The sequence below is a fragment of the Medicago truncatula genome, chromosome 4 (genome assembly GCF_003473485.1).
Source record: "Medicago truncatula cultivar Jemalong A17 chromosome 4, MtrunA17r5.0-ANR, whole genome shotgun sequence".
NCBI classification, from domain to species: Eukaryota; Viridiplantae; Streptophyta; class Magnoliopsida; order Fabales; family Fabaceae; genus Medicago; species Medicago truncatula.
In genome coordinates this window covers 25,767,003-25,784,111 of record NC_053045.1, presented here as the reverse complement: position 1 = coordinate 25,784,111, position 17,109 = coordinate 25,767,003, and the positions used below count along the sequence as shown (strand labels likewise).

At 34.2% G+C, this 17,109-nt stretch overlaps 1 protein-coding gene across 2 annotated transcripts; it reads right to left on the bottom strand.

Annotated features, from left to right (window-relative positions):
* Positions 1-6,417: 6,417 nt before the first annotated feature.
* Positions 6,418-15,129, bottom strand: LOC11443944 (DNA repair protein RAD16). 2 transcript variants are annotated; one of them, XM_003605907.2, is made up of 16 exons: positions 14,896-15,127; positions 13,978-14,085; positions 12,408-13,636; positions 11,719-11,841; positions 11,486-11,559; positions 10,963-11,026; positions 10,679-10,825; positions 10,507-10,592; positions 9,609-9,678; positions 8,908-9,036; positions 8,557-8,784; positions 8,067-8,171; positions 7,840-7,992; positions 7,038-7,126; positions 6,829-6,909; positions 6,418-6,737 (listed from the first exon to the last, which is right to left on the bottom strand). In XM_003605907.2, the coding sequence occupies exons 1-16, from the start codon at positions 14,942-14,944 to the stop codon at positions 6,665-6,667; spliced, it is 2,808 nt and encodes a 935-aa protein (XP_003605955.1). In that variant the 5' UTR covers positions 14,945-15,127; the 3' UTR covers positions 6,418-6,664. The 2 variants fall into 2 exon arrangements, 1 of the variants encoding a protein (XP_003605955.1); XR_003011442.2 differs by lacking the exons at positions 6,418-6,737; positions 6,829-6,909; positions 7,038-7,126; positions 7,840-7,992 and adding an exon at positions 8,341-8,410 and having other exon boundaries at positions 8,068-8,171; positions 14,896-15,129.
* Between the last annotated feature and the right edge of the window lie 1,980 nt (positions 15,130-17,109).

Sequence of the window (17,109 nt, the reverse complement as noted above, 5' to 3'; positions counted from 1 at the left end):
TTCAATTCATATCAAGATACAAAGAATCAAAGGACATAAAGACTTAAGAACTCAGTTAGAGTTCAGAAAGTTAAAAAGAGTTCAGAAGGTTGGACAGAGTTCAGAAGGTTGTTCATGATGAACATCAAGAACCAAGTCCAGAAATTCATGAACTAAATGAAGAACATGCAAGGTTCACGTGACTTAAATGAAAGCCTAGAAAAGTACATGACTAAGATCAATCAAGGAATAAAACCATTTATTTGATTAAAGTCAAAAAGGACATCTTCAATGTTCATTCAAGACTATGAACATTTGAAGTACAAAACATTAGGAATATTCCATTAAGAATATCATCCTAGATGTTTTCCATGCTGCACTTCATAAATGTTTCACTATTAGGAATTGATTACATCAATTACAAGTCTTACAAATCATCCTAAGTGAAACAAAAGAAACATTCTGAAGTCCCCTGAGTTCAGAAAGTTCAATCCTGCTCCATGCTTTTTCTGACGTGAACAGTACAATGGTTGGAAAGCAAAAGGCAAAGTCAAAAGCAAGATCAGATCTGATTCAACAAGATCTCGACACAAAAGGGAGTTGGTACTGTACAAAGCAAACCAAATCCCCTAAAGCATGGAAGTGAAGTGACAGCTCCACTTTATGAGATCCTGCACGCGCTCCAAGACAGATTTCAAAGAAGATCTGTTCTATCAACATTCTGAAGTCGTACAAAGCAAATCTTCAAAGTACAACCCAGAAATTCATGTGACATTCATCTGCAAAAGCCCAGATGCATATATGACCGTTCATCCACATGAACCCAGATGAAGATCATAAAGAACACAACAACATTCTGAAGTATTATCAAGAACACAACAACATTCTGAAGTATTTCAGTTTGCCCAGAATTTCAAGTTAAAGTTGGTGGGTCCCAGGACACGTGACATAAGACCAGTGGTCACTCTCCAACGGCTACAAAGGCTCAAGAACTCTATAAATAGAGATCAAGACCTCAACATAACATACACCTTTGCAAAGCATACAAGAAAACAACATAAGAGTGTTTGAAGCTTTAGCAAAAATATTGATCATCACAAAGATTCCAAGAAGTCTTCAAAAGTATAAATCAATATCTCTCTTATCTTTTCAAAGATAAATCTCAACCTCCATTCTTCTCTTGTCTGATCTATATCATTCAAACTCCATACAAATTGTAAAGAAAGTCTCATCTAGCTTTAGGGGTACTAAAGTGTTAGTTTGAGTAGAAAGGTGTAAAGTCTAAGTGGGTAACTTAGCAAGAAAGGTGTAAGCCTGCTGAGGCTAAGAGAATACAGTTGTTGTAATTGTTCAGGTGAACAAGGTTGTAAGGTGCAGGATTTGAGAAGTTATCTCAAGCATCATAGTGGAAAATCTCACAAAACTGTGAGGAGTGGACTAACCCACATTGGGTGAACCACTATAAATTTCTGTGTTTTTCTTCTCTTCTCTTTACTATTTACTTACAGTAAACACAACACACACAAACACATTTAATTATTTAAATTGTTTTTATACTAACACTTCAGAACGTTCTGAAGTCTGTCTGTTAACTTAACCATTCCAAGTTATCAACTTGAGAATAACTTTTAAGTGACAGGTTTAATTTTTAAAGGGTCACAATTCAAACCCCCCCTTCCTTGTGACTATTTTATCTACTTCAGTTTCATGGCCATATTTTTGATTCGTGATTCTGCCGGTGAACCATTTAACTTGTTGGTTGTGTGCTACCGATCTTCTTTTGCTGCTGAAATTCTTTTTATCCTTGTGTCCTACATGCATCAAACCAGGTATGGGGTGAGAGAGAAGAGTTTGAGATCATGAGTGTAAATTAACTGAGATGAACGGGAAAATCGTATTTCCCAAAGTTTATTCGAGGCTTACCGCAACGGTTGTAGCCCTTTGAGAGAATAATTAATTAATGTGCAAATTTAGACGTGGGAGGTTAAAAGAAGAATTAGAAACATTATTAAGGTGTTGCTTGATTTGAATTATGTGAATATGTGGTATTTGAAGTCATGGATAAATTTGTGTGTGCTTATGCTTGATTTGCTGCAACTATATAGATTGATGACTTATTTAATGATTGATATAGATGTGACGTTATGTATTTGAATGTAATTTTTGGTATGTCACATGTATATGATGACTATTGGAATATGATTACGTGTGATCGAAAATATGATAAGTGTTGATGAATGGGATGTTGATTTGAGATGAATAAGCATTGATGTTATTCTTTATATGACAAGGTAGTGATGGTTCCAGTTTATGTTGTAGATGGTACTCTTAAGGAGTATCTTAGGCCAACGAGTGGATAGATGTAAGGGGAAGAATCTTTGCACTTTAGGGTATCTTAATCTATGAAGGAAGATTTGTTTTAAATTTTAAAATGTTGTTACTATTATGATGTGAATTTTGATGAGAGAATGATGATGAACGAATTGAAAAGATGAAGTTGAAAGATGAGAATTGAGGAAAACTAGTTTAGTTTTTTTTAATTAAGTTTTTAGTCTTATAAAGAGTGAATAAATCAGTAGGTTAACAAATGATTAGTGTTTGAATGATAGGTTAATCACGGAGTGAAGATTGGGGTCGAGTTTGGCGAATTTAGGGTCGAAAACGAAGTTAGGAAAGGTCCCCTAAGGCGAAATCGCAGAAAATTCGAAAACAAAAATAAACACTGGGACTTTTCTGTTGAGAGTTAGGATTCGGTGTCTTCATGAAAGTTGTAGATATGAGTGTTAGCTTTAATTGGGCGTTGGTTTGACCTCATCCCAAAAGCTAGAACTCAAGATATGATCAAAATACTGCCCATGGGTCAGCAGGGTCGTGCTCTTTTTCGAGTCTTAGGAAAACCAATTTTCAACTATTTTATATTCTGAACTAGGTTTCGATATAAACATAAAAGTTGTAAATATGGATGTCAGTTTTCATGCAGCTTTGGAGCGACTCCAATAGAACATCAAAAACTTGAGTTATGATCAAAATACTACACAGAGGTCAGCACGGTTGTACATTATGTCTAGGTTTAGGAAAAACCAACCTTTTCACCCCTCTCTGTATCGAATTGGATTTAGGTTCCTTCATGAAAGTTGTAGATATGCGTATTAACTTTCTTTTATCTTTGGTTTGACCTCATTCAGACATATTGATGACGTTCATTTTATAATAATGATTAGGGTGATGTTACTAAATGTATTGATGATGATAAAATGCATGTCTATTTTAATTGATGATGATAATGACTATGTCTAATTTATATTGACGATGAGAATGATGACGTATGGTGATATTTAATATACATCGATGATGAGAATGACAATGTTTACTTATGATGACGATGTGAATGGCGATGATGTGTTTTGTCTTGATGTTGTGCATAATAGGAAGAGTCTGCATTTATGATTCTGATTTGTTGGTGATGTTATGATCTTTTAATACTTGAAGAGTCTATCTCATGCATGCATATAGAGTTGTGTCTAGGAATCATGATGACGAAATGACGATGAAAGTCCAGTAACATATCTCTGGTAAATTATGACGATGAAAGTCTAGTAACATACCTCTGGCAAATTATGACGATAGGTGTGGTACCACATTCATATAGGTCTTAGGACTGAGTCCATATGCATAAAATTTGACGATGATTTGTATTTGGTGAATAAGAGTAATTGTGTGAGACGATGAAGGTGATTATCTGTTGATGTTCTTATGAAGATGGTTATTGGTGACTATATGTGTTGTGACTAGTTTGAAATTGAATTGTGACATTGTGTTTGTGAAGATTTTGGTTCTTAAGCTGTAATTATATTTTCTACTAATATGGATTGACATGATATAGTATATTCTTCAAGGTTCTGAATATTATGTTTGTGATTTGATACGACTTGACTTAACTGCTTACGTGTTCTTCTCATTTTTTTATACTATTACATTTTCTCGGAACTCACCCTTCGTTGTTTGTGTTTGTTGGCTTGGCCCTACGGTTGTGAAACCGTAGTTATATAGGTTATGAGTCTTGGAGTCAAGTACATGCCTTTCGTGAAGACTTGTCTTGTGTCGTCTGTTATTTTGGGGAAAAGCACCGGTCTGATAGTGACACAGAAAAAGGGATATGCTTAATTATTTCGTTTTGTACAAGAAAACTATTGTATATGATGTAAAAGAAAGTATTTTCAAAAGCAAAAGATTTGATGTTAATATTATTATAATATTTAATGAAGTGAAATATGAATTATGTTTGTTATGAGTCAATGTGATATCCTAAATCTTGTGGAAGAATTCCTATATTATTAGAGAAGTTTTTATTTGACACGTTCTGCTGCGAATCAAACTCTATTTTTAATTAAATAATAGTAATAATTATTTTTGGGATTTAGAGTGTCATAGAATGAGGTATGTTTGATGCGTTGTGATGGGGTCAACTGTTTTTGGGTGGATCTTGCCCAACTGTGTGCCAGTTCACTATTTCAATATGGTTGCACCACCCTTCGCGTCGTCGGCCTGCTGCCGCGGCGTTCTGCTTCGATTCACGTTGGTCCTTTTGTGTCCTCCGTGCTCTGGTTTTGTGTTATCTGAAGCGTTTTATGCGAATCTGAGTTCTTTGTAGATCTGGTTTTGTGAGAAGCTTTTTGGATTCATGATTCAAGTTCGGTGGTTAGTTTTGCGGATTGGGGTTTTGTTTTGCTTGGATTTGTTTTGTTTTTGTTGCATTTTTGTGGTACAAGGACGGTTTCCGTGAGTTGTTGGAACTGTGTTTTGTATGTGTTTCCATTTTGTGTCACCGGAGCCTTGCCGCCGACGGGCCTCCTGTTCTCTTGGATTTAAGATTTGGTTGTTTGGTTGTTGTTGCTCAAAAGAGCTAGGTGTGTAGATGCTTCGTGTTGACGGAGTAGTCATTTGTCACACTTTAGGCCTTCATGACCGCTCTGTTGCCGGCGGTTGCAGATCCTTCACGATTAATCATCATTCTTTGTAACTACTGGATCGTTCGTCGTCGTAAGGATCGTGATGGTTTGTGGTTGTCTAGTCGAGGGTTGGGGTGTGTGCCGGTCTATTCAGGTTCAGGTGCTCGTTTGGGTGGTAGTCTCCCTCCGGTGATGGTGGTTTGTTTTCGTTGGGTTGCTGGTGGGTGGCGCTGTAACGGTGCTCATGTATTTTGTGGCTTGTTTTGATTTGTTTGTGTTCGAGCTGGTTCGCTTTGCGCTATTGTTTCACCTTTTCTCTGTCTTAGGAATTTGGCATTTGGTTTATTGTGGGCCGAGTTTTTGGACAGGTTAAGGTGTCTACTCTAGTGGTTCGTGAGTTGAGGGGTGCCTAAATGATTGGTGTCGAGAGCCTAGTGGGCCGATCACTTTTGATTCGAGATCAGGAGCTAGTTTTTTGCCTATGTCCTTTTAGGCTTTTGTGATGTCTCCTCCGACAGACCAGATGTTGAGTGGTGGTCGAAGCTGAATGTTTGAAGCAAAAATAGTTATCGGGTGCTAAATTGAACTCTGTTGGTAGTGATGGTTCATGGAGGAGTTGTTGTTAGGGGTTTCAGCATATTTGAGGGTGCTGGCCGGTGGTTTTTCATTGGAAGTTTTTGGTGTTTTTATTTTTTCTTTTTGGTATAATACTTAGAATTTAATCCCCTTATAGCTTATGTTAATCTATCTATATATATAATATATTTTGCCATTAAAAAAAAAAATCGTTACTGAAAAATCGTCTTCCAAGCTAGGACAATTTGGTAAGGCACAAGATTGTGTCAATTAATGGCTCTCAATGGTTTGGCCGTTGTGGTGCTAGGGAAAGCCTTAATCATCATCTTTTATTTACATGTGAAAGGTTTAGTTGTCTATGACATTCTATCTTAAATTGGTTAGGATTGTCTTGTGCTTTGGACAATGAAACATTGAGCCTTGCCATACAATTTATGGTTCACATTATTTGGTTGACAAATGAACAAAAATGACATGAAAAGAAGATTAATGACAAAATCATTATCTAAAAACAAGTTATAAAGAAGATGAATATAATTTTTCCAAAACTTGAAATTTTAAAAACAAGTACGAAAAATAAAAAAATATTTTCCACAAAGTAAACGGATCCGATTTTTTTGGATGTTTAACGTCAATATGGAAAGCTCTGTATGAACTTGCCCACCAAAATTGACACCAGATGTTATCGAACCCGAGACATTGTGAGTGACACACTCCAAGATCCCAAGTCAACCACTAGACCAAGCCTAAATGGATATGTAAATTTAATCTTAAATCATATGCATATTGTTTCATCATCCAATGTCTTATCAAGTCATTATTCAATTCAACATAATAAGTGTCAGAACTATATGTGGATTTAAAACATAAATCACTTCGCTCTATCCTTTTAGGTCAATCCAAACATGAAACATAACCTAAAAAAAAAATTAAAATTAAGTATTTGGTTCAACCAAATTTATACCCATTATTTCATTTTAGTTAACAAAAAAAGTCACAACACCCGCATAATTCATGTTTCACGCTAATGCTAATGCGTTTACTGCTCATAGATACTGGTAAGCTACATGGCAGTTGCATGATAAATTTCATCAAAAAATAGTCACCAAAAAATGTATATCAAGCATCAACAAATTTTCCAGTTAAGCTATCAGGCCAGCTTAAGTAACAAAGAGAAATTTCAAGTCGGCCACCGTCAACTTCCCTAGGGCTTCTGAAGAACCGCCTACAGTCCTATTAAAGGAGGAACAACAAAGGAAATGTCATTATTTATTATGGAAAAATATGCAGATCACCTTCAATTTAATTATAGCTTCAAACTTACCCTTCAAATACCAGTTCCTTCTTCTCTTGAAGTTTCAAAATCCTCTCCTCGATTGTGTTTTCAATGACAAATCTCACAATTCTGTACAGGAAAATAATGTTGGAATTTCATAATAAAAGACCAGCCTACATGTTTTTCTATTAACTTTTGCATTTCCTACTCTATTTTAAAAATTTAGTGTTAGAGTAATAGAGTACAAGAAGCAGTACCTGATTGGTTTGTACTGCCCTATCCGGTGAATTCTGTCTTGAGCCTGACGCTCCACTGCAGGGTTCCACCAAGGATCCATGAGGAAAACCTGAAATTGTGCAATGAACGGAGGCACGTGTTAACCATGTGAGAGAAACCCAACTTAAGAATGGCAAAATAAGATTAAAAAAATGTTTGATTACAGTCACAATCTACATCAAAGGTTTAAATAGCGGCAACAACAGAAATAAAAAAAGAAAATTTAAGTAGTCCATTTAATGCCTACATGTCTCACTCAATGGTGAAAACAGTTCGCGGAATAAGTAACATATTCAAACCCATCAAACATTCAATAAGTATTCAACAAGTAGTCCGTTTGGGTCAAACATTGGATGAATATATAAAGCAGGATAGCAGGAGAATCAAGTATGTAAAACAGAAATAGAAACGCAATAACTTAAAATTGAAAGTCAATTGAAAGACAATGGGTCTATCTGCTAAGACATGTTTTTGAGCTTAAAGCTTATAACTTAAACACTAGAAATTCCATCAGCTAGTTTTTCCGCCATGCACTTATCAACTATTTGCTATCTTTTACCAAGCAGAGCCGAAATTTAACAATCGGAAAAAACTCCAATAATTAAACTCCCATCCTATATAGAATTGTAGAATGTATGATGAGCTCAGAAAATGGATTGCTTAACTTCTACAACCAAATGCGACTAGTAGAACATACTTCCGGATATTTCACAACTCAACTTAAAATTAAACACCATAAAAAACCAAAAGATTGACATAAACATGCAAAAGGAGATTACTCACATGAGATGCTACAGTCAAATTCAGAGCAACGCCTCCGGCTTTCAAGCTCATGAGAAAAATTTTGCAGTCTGGATCATCAGTAAATTTCTTAATGGCATTATCCCGAGCAGTCAATGTCATACTTCCAACCAATTGAACGCAAGATACACCTGACTGCAATTAGCTCACCATGTCATCATCCCTATTTTTCATTTATTAATAAAACAGAAAGTGACAAGTAAATTTACCTTCTGCAGGGAGTAGTTGATGAGATCCAAGAATGATGTGAACTGGCTAAAAACAATCGCCTTTGCAGAACCATCCCTTTCAACCATAAATCTAATTTCTTCTCTCTGCGACAATTTGAACTCATTCAGATAGAAGAAGAGTATAAATTACATAGTAAACTATATGCACTTGACGGAGAATTTCCACCACTGATAAAAGCATTATCGTGTTGCCATGTTAAAAAAAAAGTTATGCTTGTCAAAATGCAAGTCCCCCCCCCCCAAGACCTCTTACTTCTTGGTCACATGGCAGCAACATTCAACTTTTGCATCAATATCCCACTTGCAGATAATCAAAATGTATTCTAGCAAGCATTAATCCATTTATCAATTACATCTTGCAGGTAAAAGGAAAAAAACAACTCAAAGCTAGTAGAACTGTTCATACTTGCCAGGAATAAAGACGCTTAACATCATATATAATATCATCCAACAACAAATTTATACATACCAATGCCTCTATTTTAGTACTTGTCTGAAAATTCTCAATCTGAATCCTGTTTAAAATGCTTGAAGATCTGAAACCCTTAATTGTTGTTGTTTTATCAACCACTGCATCCTTGTTGGAAGTCAAATCAACAGTGAGTAATTTAGAGCATGAGGGGCATGATATTTGTCCTAAGGAAGCAGAGAAATCTATCAAGCATCCCTTGCAAAAAGTATGCTCACAAGAAGTAACCTGAATCAATATAGTAAAAGAATTGAAGAGAAAAATCAGTAGTACATTAAAATTAGCAGGAGGAGCTTATATTATATAGAAGCACGAAGTAAGTTTAATTAGAAAAAGAAAATATGTACTAACAACTGGATCTTCAACAGTATCATGACAAATGCCACATTCTTGTTCAACATCACCATTACTAGCCAAGTTCCCACCTTGCCGTGCTGCTGCAGTTGGAGAATACACTACAAGATATGGATGATCCACAGCCTGTATATTTAAGCCAGAGATGTGTAAGACGGAGGGCAGAAAATCACATACACCTTCCAGAGGCAAAAGAGTACAAACATACATATTTTACTAGAAAATAAGGAAACTTACTTCCTAGTTCCCAAATGCAAAATAAGGATTGAAAAACAGCATAAAGCATTTGACCATATTTCAGACAGACACTTGGTTTTAAAATAAAACTATTGAATTGCTATCCTACGGTGCCTTTCCGATTTATGATTATTGTTCTTGCTACCAGATTCTAATTTGAAAAAAGTTTCTTTTTTTGTAAATTAATAGCTGATTGAGATGACTTTGTTTTCTGTGTAAGCTGAAGTTCAGGCTGTATATTTTAGTCCAAACCTAATTTCCACACCAATGTTAGATTCTAAATGAATTCACCAGCAAGGAAAAACTAAAAAGAGTTAGAAACACAATAAAATGATTAGAAATTCAAGAACTTCAAAATACAATAGCGATGCATGGCCAATATTTCGAGTGTCCATAATTATTTCTTATTTCTTATGTTCCATAAAATAAATTCTGATTTCTTATGTTCCCTTATCATTCACCTGACGTAGTCGTGTGAGGAGGTCAAAAATATGAGCATAATTATTTGTCAGAGTATTTTCCTCGACATACCTGCAAAAGAGAAAGCAAATTCATAAAACCATGGCTTAAATAAAAAAAATCATGCAAGGCTTTGTCTTGTCGGCATTTCATAAGTTAAACATTTGTATACAGCTATTTAATTTGAGCATGGTTAAATAGAAAAAGAGACACTAAACTATTACTATCTACAATATTAATAGCAGGTTTTGGGGTGCACAAATATTGTCCAGTTAACGCTTGACTTCTCAAGCCCAATATAAAATAAAAAATAACCTCTATAATAACTTTTACTGAGGCTCCTTTCCTTCTTGCTGTAATTTATTTTTCACCGTAAAAGATAACTGTGACAAACAGGTTTCTGCTAGTGTATATAATCAACAAAACATTACCATCATTTATTTTCCTTCCAATTTTCCATCTTCATTTTTGTAAAGGTAAAATGGTGGGTTAACAATAATTATTTTCCTTATACCAACCAAAAAAATGATAAAAAATAACAAAAAATAATTATGCGTGAAGGAAATCTAGAAGCAGTTTGATAGACCCGTCAATTCAAAGAGGAAGTATGCGAGTTATCCTGTAAATTGAGCACAAAGGCTCTACAATGAAAGGAAATAAACCAGAGGAATGCTACTACCAGAGAGAATACTCTCCTAACCAACAATCAACAATAAAATGATTTCCTCCCTCGCCTTGCTACCCTCATATTCCCCTCACTAACAGTTTAGTGATTTGATCCACAAATCCAACCCCACCAAATAAATATAATGTCATTCATGTCAAACACATTTCAATTTCTTCAAATACAGAACTACATTTTACCACATTTTAGGCAGTAAGATAAGGAATTTGACATACGTATTAAATTGTGCCTGACTTTCATTGTATAGTGATTCATAATAGTCTTGCTCTTTTATATCCAGGCTATCCCTCCTCAATGAAACCTGCAAGAAGAAATGTTGTAGAAATAAATTTGTAGTCTCTTCATATGAAGAAATCCATACTTAGTCATCGGGGAACAAGAACTCACGATCCTAGGCGGAAGTGCAAGATCAGCAGCCCTGCCTATTTTAGTTCGCCTTAAGACTATGCTCTTTAAAAGTTTGTTTTTGAGCAAAATCATAGCTCTTTTCCCATCATCACCATAGCCGGATGATTGAATTGGTGTGGCAATATTCTAATCAAGATTAAACAAATGGTTAAAAAAACGTCAGCTAAAACATCTTGTGTATAAAATTACAAGGAACAACTCTTCTCTCATTCTCTCTAATATGGAGAACCCAACCAAAAAAGACCAAAAACTGCAGAACTTACCTTGTTCCACCAACAAAAATGCCTAACAGAACTGTGGGAGCAGTTTGAACATACTTTAGAGGAGCTGCAAAAGAGCACAGGTATAGCGAATATAATCAGTAAACAATGAAATAATGATAAAAAAAAAGTGAACAATGCAATAGTGTAAAAACAGAACTTCTAATTAAATCATTCAAACAGAGAAAACGCTTCGGAAGACGGATCAAATGTTTGCAAAGTTGTAACAATATTAAGTATAAAGATTTAGATATGAATATCCTCCAAAAATGAAGGCATATCATATGTCTCGGTTCCACATGAGCAGCGCCCAGACGGCATTAGATACATCAAGTCCTTCAAGATTGTAGTAGTATTTTATATGATGAGATAACATAAGAAAAATAAGCTAACAACTCAGTTTCGTAACAAGTATAAAAAATAATAATCAAACACTTAGTAATATATATTAAGTCCTTGATTAAAATCACTGCCTGCTAAATTAAATTCCAAAAAGGGCATTGAATATACGGAATGTAAACCATACCTATGATCAAGTGTCCTGCAATCACAGTCCTTGCACAGGTTATAGGAATAGGGAACTATCTGTAGAAATCGTACCTGCATAAACATGTCATTGTATTTGAATTATGTTGGATAAGCTATAAGCTATATAAAACATTCCTTATCCTTCACCTAACAGCTTTTAGGAAGTGTTTTATTTGACAAATCATATAAAAAACAATGAATATATTACTGCCAAAAAGACTGGTAATTTACCAAAGAGTATAGCTCTCCAACACGATTCTGAAGGGGTGTACCACTTAATGCCCATTTGTAGAAAGACTCTAAGGCAAGAACTGCTTTTGCAGTGTTAGAATGCCTAGATTTTATAAAATGTGCCTGTTTTCAAATTAATGGAAAAAATAAGCTAATTCAATGAAGTTTCAACAGGTTAAATAACATAATATGATGATGTCCTAATATAAATATGGGTTTTTCTATCATGTGCAAATTTGCACATGATAAGAAGTTTAAAATAGAAACTTTGTATTGGAACTTGTACATTTAATATTAAATATAAATTTTTTGAATAAATAATTGTTGTTTTTCAAGAAAAAGTTACTACTATTAGTTGTTTTAACATGTGCAATGTTGCACATGTTAGACAAACCCAATATAATATTTGTAATAATACAAAACACAATAAGATATACAAATATAGTTACGAAGTGAAAACATTAAGCTTGAGTCATAATCCATTGTTTTCTTTATTTTTCTATAACAGTAGTTAAACAAGGGGAAAAAATCAACTTACGTTAGTTTAGAAACAGGGAAAGAGAATAGAAACAACAAATAGATACATAATGACTCTTTGAATTCAAAAAAATAATACTTTTCAGAAAGACAGTGGTATAATTTGATTAGATCTTAAGTCTTAACCATAATGCTATATTATCACAACTGACCTCATCCAATATGATCCTTTGCCACTTCACAGCATGGAGAAATGACTTGTCATTGCCTTCTAGATCCTCTTCCTTCTTTTTGATAGAGCCCTGTTCCAACTCTCCATCCAACTTTGAACTCTGACCTCTTTTCTTTTTCTTGGTTTGCTTTGCTTGTTTTGTTGTTCTAATAGCATCAGGCCCACAATAGTACTTCTGGTGAAAAACTAAACTAGGCGGGTGAAATAATCTTCCACAATATTGGCACTTTTCCTTAGGAGGCATCACATGCTTTCTGTACTCCGATTCCACAGTAGAATATGTTGTTATTACAAAATCATATTCCGAGAACTTGTCAGCACTCTTCCATCTCTTTGGCCCATGATAAACCAGAACCTTCGTGCTTCCTTTCAAAGTAAATCGAGCAATCTCACTAACCCATTGAGTGACGGCAACCACGGGACAGATGACAAGAGTTCCTTTGATCACAGGAAGGACTTTAGATGACCCGGGTGAATCTGAGTGTTCAAATGGTTCACAGCACATTTGTTGCAATTCCCGTTTAGAAAGGACAAGGGCAATTGCTTGAATAGTTTTCCCCATACCCATTTCATCAGCAAGGATTCCTCCTCTGGTTACAGATTCCTCCTGCTTCAAAGCCCATGCTAACCATTCCCTTTGGTACCTCAGCAACGGAACAATCAGATCTGACGATGCCTCGGCCGTCTCATTCATCACTTCACTCTGATCGAGGGTAACATCTTCCAGCAAATTCTGATCGATCCACTTCTCATGTTCCTGTTTCCAAGCATGCCATAACAACACTGGTTTAGGATCTCCCTTTTTTGTCTTCTTTGCTTTTTTCTTCCTTGGCAGCTTAGGTAAAGGTAAATCAAATGGAGCCTCTTCAGCAGAAACCATTGGAAATAACTCATCATCAAACTCCAGCAGCGCTCTCTCTACACCACTCAGGTCGAACTCCAGCGCTCTCTCTACACAACTTTGATCGAACTCCAGCGCTCTCTCTACACCACTCAGGTCGAACTCCAGCGCACTCTCTACACCACTCAGGTCTGCAGATTCTATCTTGGATTTACTACCTCTCTTTCTGGACCGTGTCTTTCTCCGTTTAGATGAAGGCCCGCTAAAGTCAGATGAATCAGAAGTATTATCTTCTCCATCAGAATCACTAATGATTATAGTCGGATCTCGATTCAAGTCAAAGGGGAGCTGTCCACCAATCTCTTCAGCTGCATTAAAGTTTTTCAAAGAGAAGCTTTCAGCTATGTCACCAGAATGAAATTTATCACTAAATTTGCAGTATAAAAGGGTTCCAATTTTTCATCTTAACAGAAAAGAAAATGTTATCCAAGTAAATTTTACTCCTCATTCAAAGTCCAATCACAAATTAACTAGAATCATAAACAAACTCCCACATCACAAACATTTCCTCAAGTTTAAGACAACAAACATTTCAGAAACATCAGTATCATGTCCTTTGTGATAAACTAGATAACACTCGCAATATAACATCTTAAATAGATAAATCATCACAAGACTTCAAACACATGAATAAAGGCAGCAAATATACCTTCATAATCAGAATCGCATTTCACAGACGCGACATGATCATCTTCATCTGTATTAAAGTCAAACTTTTCATCAATATCCTCCATCGGCTGCTTCCCCTTATCAGTCACTAATTCATCCATAAAACATTGAAACAAATAACAAAGTAATCAGCAATCAGTAACACAGTAAACCGCGCTGCATATGAAATAAAAATTCTCAACTCAACGTCACACTACACAAAAAAAGAAAACAAATAGAACCTATGAAGCACCGACTACACAGACATGGACACCAGACACTGACACGTCGACACCGGCAATTATCACTGAAAATTAAATAATTTAATGTAATTGCATACTGATATAGACACTGGACACAACTTTGATCAGAAGTGTCAATGCTACATTTGAAATAAAAAAAAAAAAAAAAAAACCCAAATCGAACCTATGAAGCACCGATTACACAGACACAGGACACACCAACATGTCGACACCGGCAATTATCGGTGAAAATAATACAATTGAATGTAATTGAATTTTTTAGCCGTTAATAATTAATGAAAATGATATAATTGAATGTATAGGTTGTCGGAGGATACTATACTGACACAGACACAGGACACGACTTCGATCAGAAGTGTGCTACAGAAAATCATACATAATAAATTGAATCTTCAACAACCCTAAATCAAAACAATCAAGTATCCACCCTTACCATCACAATTCAGATTTCGATCAAAACATTGACTAAAAAAATGAAAAGTAAAATAACTAAAATCACAAACGCTTCATAATTCTTTACAGCTTCTTTACATTAAACTAATACAAATTTAACATCAAAACAACAGAAAAAAAATGAAAAAAATAAATAAAAAAATAAAAAAAATAAAAAAAAAATGAGAAATGAGAGAGTAAAGGTAAGAGAGATTATTCGTTACCGGAATCGATTTCATCGGAAGCGCGTTGTCGACGAGAACGAAGTTCCATTGACGAAGCGAACGAAGAAAAAGAGAGAGAAAGTGGGATTTAGGGTTTGCGAATGAGGAACGGTTTTTGGGATGGGATGGGATGAGACGAAAATGGTTGAGAATTGTAAAAACACGCTTAACACTGTTGTGTGAATCGGCGGGAAGAGAGACGGATTTATAGGCGTTGTTATGGCGAAGTGATGGTGGTTCTCTGTGTATGGACCATCGTAATATAGTGTTACCCCATCTTAATTTATTAATTTTACCATAAGGTTGATTCATAGTTTCAATATTTTTGGACGATAAATGTTAGTAACACTTACTTTTTAAACATTCTTTTTAACAATTATTTTTTTATTTGATGAAATTCATATTCATATGAAATCTAAAGTCTCGGGTGCACATGAATTTTGTCGAATGAAAAGGTATATGTTAGAGAAGGTGTTAAAAAGATAGAGCTATTAATATTTACCGTTCACATTTATCAGAAATGAGAATTTATTTAGTAGCAAAAAAAAGATTTTATTTTATTTTTTATAAAATAAAATTCTTTTTTGCTACCAAATAAATTCTCATTTCTGATGATCAAATAGGTGATGAACAAGTGGAAATCCAAAAGTCAATTTACGACTGTGGATACAATTATTGTATATTATAATATCTATCAACTGAGTTATGTTTAGGGTAATAAATTCTTTATTTTCTAAATAGTCTTTTTATGAAAACTCTAAGTCATTATTTAAATCTACTATGTTCGATTAGTAATTTTTATATTTTTTTGTTAATTTTTTTTGGGTGTGTATTTGAAAAAATATAAAGTCCAGCTTCAAGAATATTTATTTTGCTTTTATTTAAGAAAAAAGTAACTTCATTTTTCATGCATATTTATATTTTTCCAATAAAAAGGCATATTTTAAGTTTAAGTGTGGAAACCAAGATACAGTGTAGTAGTATTAAATTATCAAAACTTTCTTGACCAAAAAAGTAAAGAATATTAAAGAAACTTTCTTTGCAAGCCGCGGACTACTCAAGTCAACAACGGTTCAGACGTTTAGTTAGATGCACAGAGAGTATGGTGTATCCGTGTAACTATAGTTTAAAGAAATGTTAACCAGTTATCCGGAACATTAGTTAAGAAATTATAAAAGGAAATATTTTTTCAAAAATTGTATATTTTATTTTTTGAAATTTGAAAAAGTGTTGCTTTCAATGCTGATTTTATTTTTTCTTTTCATTTTTTGACTGCTTGACATTGGTTAACATGATCTTTAATTAAATTAAGAAAATTGATATTGTATTTATTTTTTTTGAACTTTTTTCCTTTATTTACCATAACAAAATTGATACTAGTATAGTAGTATTGTTATGTTTGAGATTTAATTTGTATATAATGGATTTAACTCTTTTTAGTTTTTACACATAAATTCGATCAAATCTTGTCATAATGGTATAAGTTCCTTAAAATAAAATTTATTATTATGATATAATTTAATTAGATGCGTGTAGTAAAAAAATCTGTCAATGCATAAAAAATAATCTCTTATATTTGTTAATAATAATTTTATTGTTTTTTTTTATACAAGTGAAAAGATAGACCCTAGAATTCACCCAAAAACAATGGGAACATTGTTTGTCCATCTGCATTTTCGTGTACGGTACTTTGTTGCAGGGCCGGCCCTACAAATTTGGAGGTCTTAGACGAATCAAGAGAGTGGTGCCCCTGTAAAGAAATTTTTTACAAAAAATGATAAGATTAAGATAAATGAATGAGAAGACTATTAAACATTTCATTTGACATTGTGCAAGAAGAACACAAGTATGAATTTTTTAAGTGTGAACCAATTAGCTCTAAGGTAGGATCCATGTTCCAAAATCTAGGCTTCACTCGACAAGTTTAATTAACTAAAGACAATATGTTTATCAAAAGAACGCACATGGATCATAATTCAATGTTGATTCCTGGAAAGTGAAAATTCGTTTGACTATTAAATAATTGCATAATTGAGATGGAGAGATGTTTTTGTTTACAAATTGAGATGAGTTACATTAAGAGATAAGAGATGGTCTGAAGATATTATTAGCGCATGACAATGGGGACTATAATTACACCACTTCAAATGTTGTGTATAAAGAGATATTCGAAAATGTGTGAACACTTGTTGTATGTCCTAAAATATTGTTGAT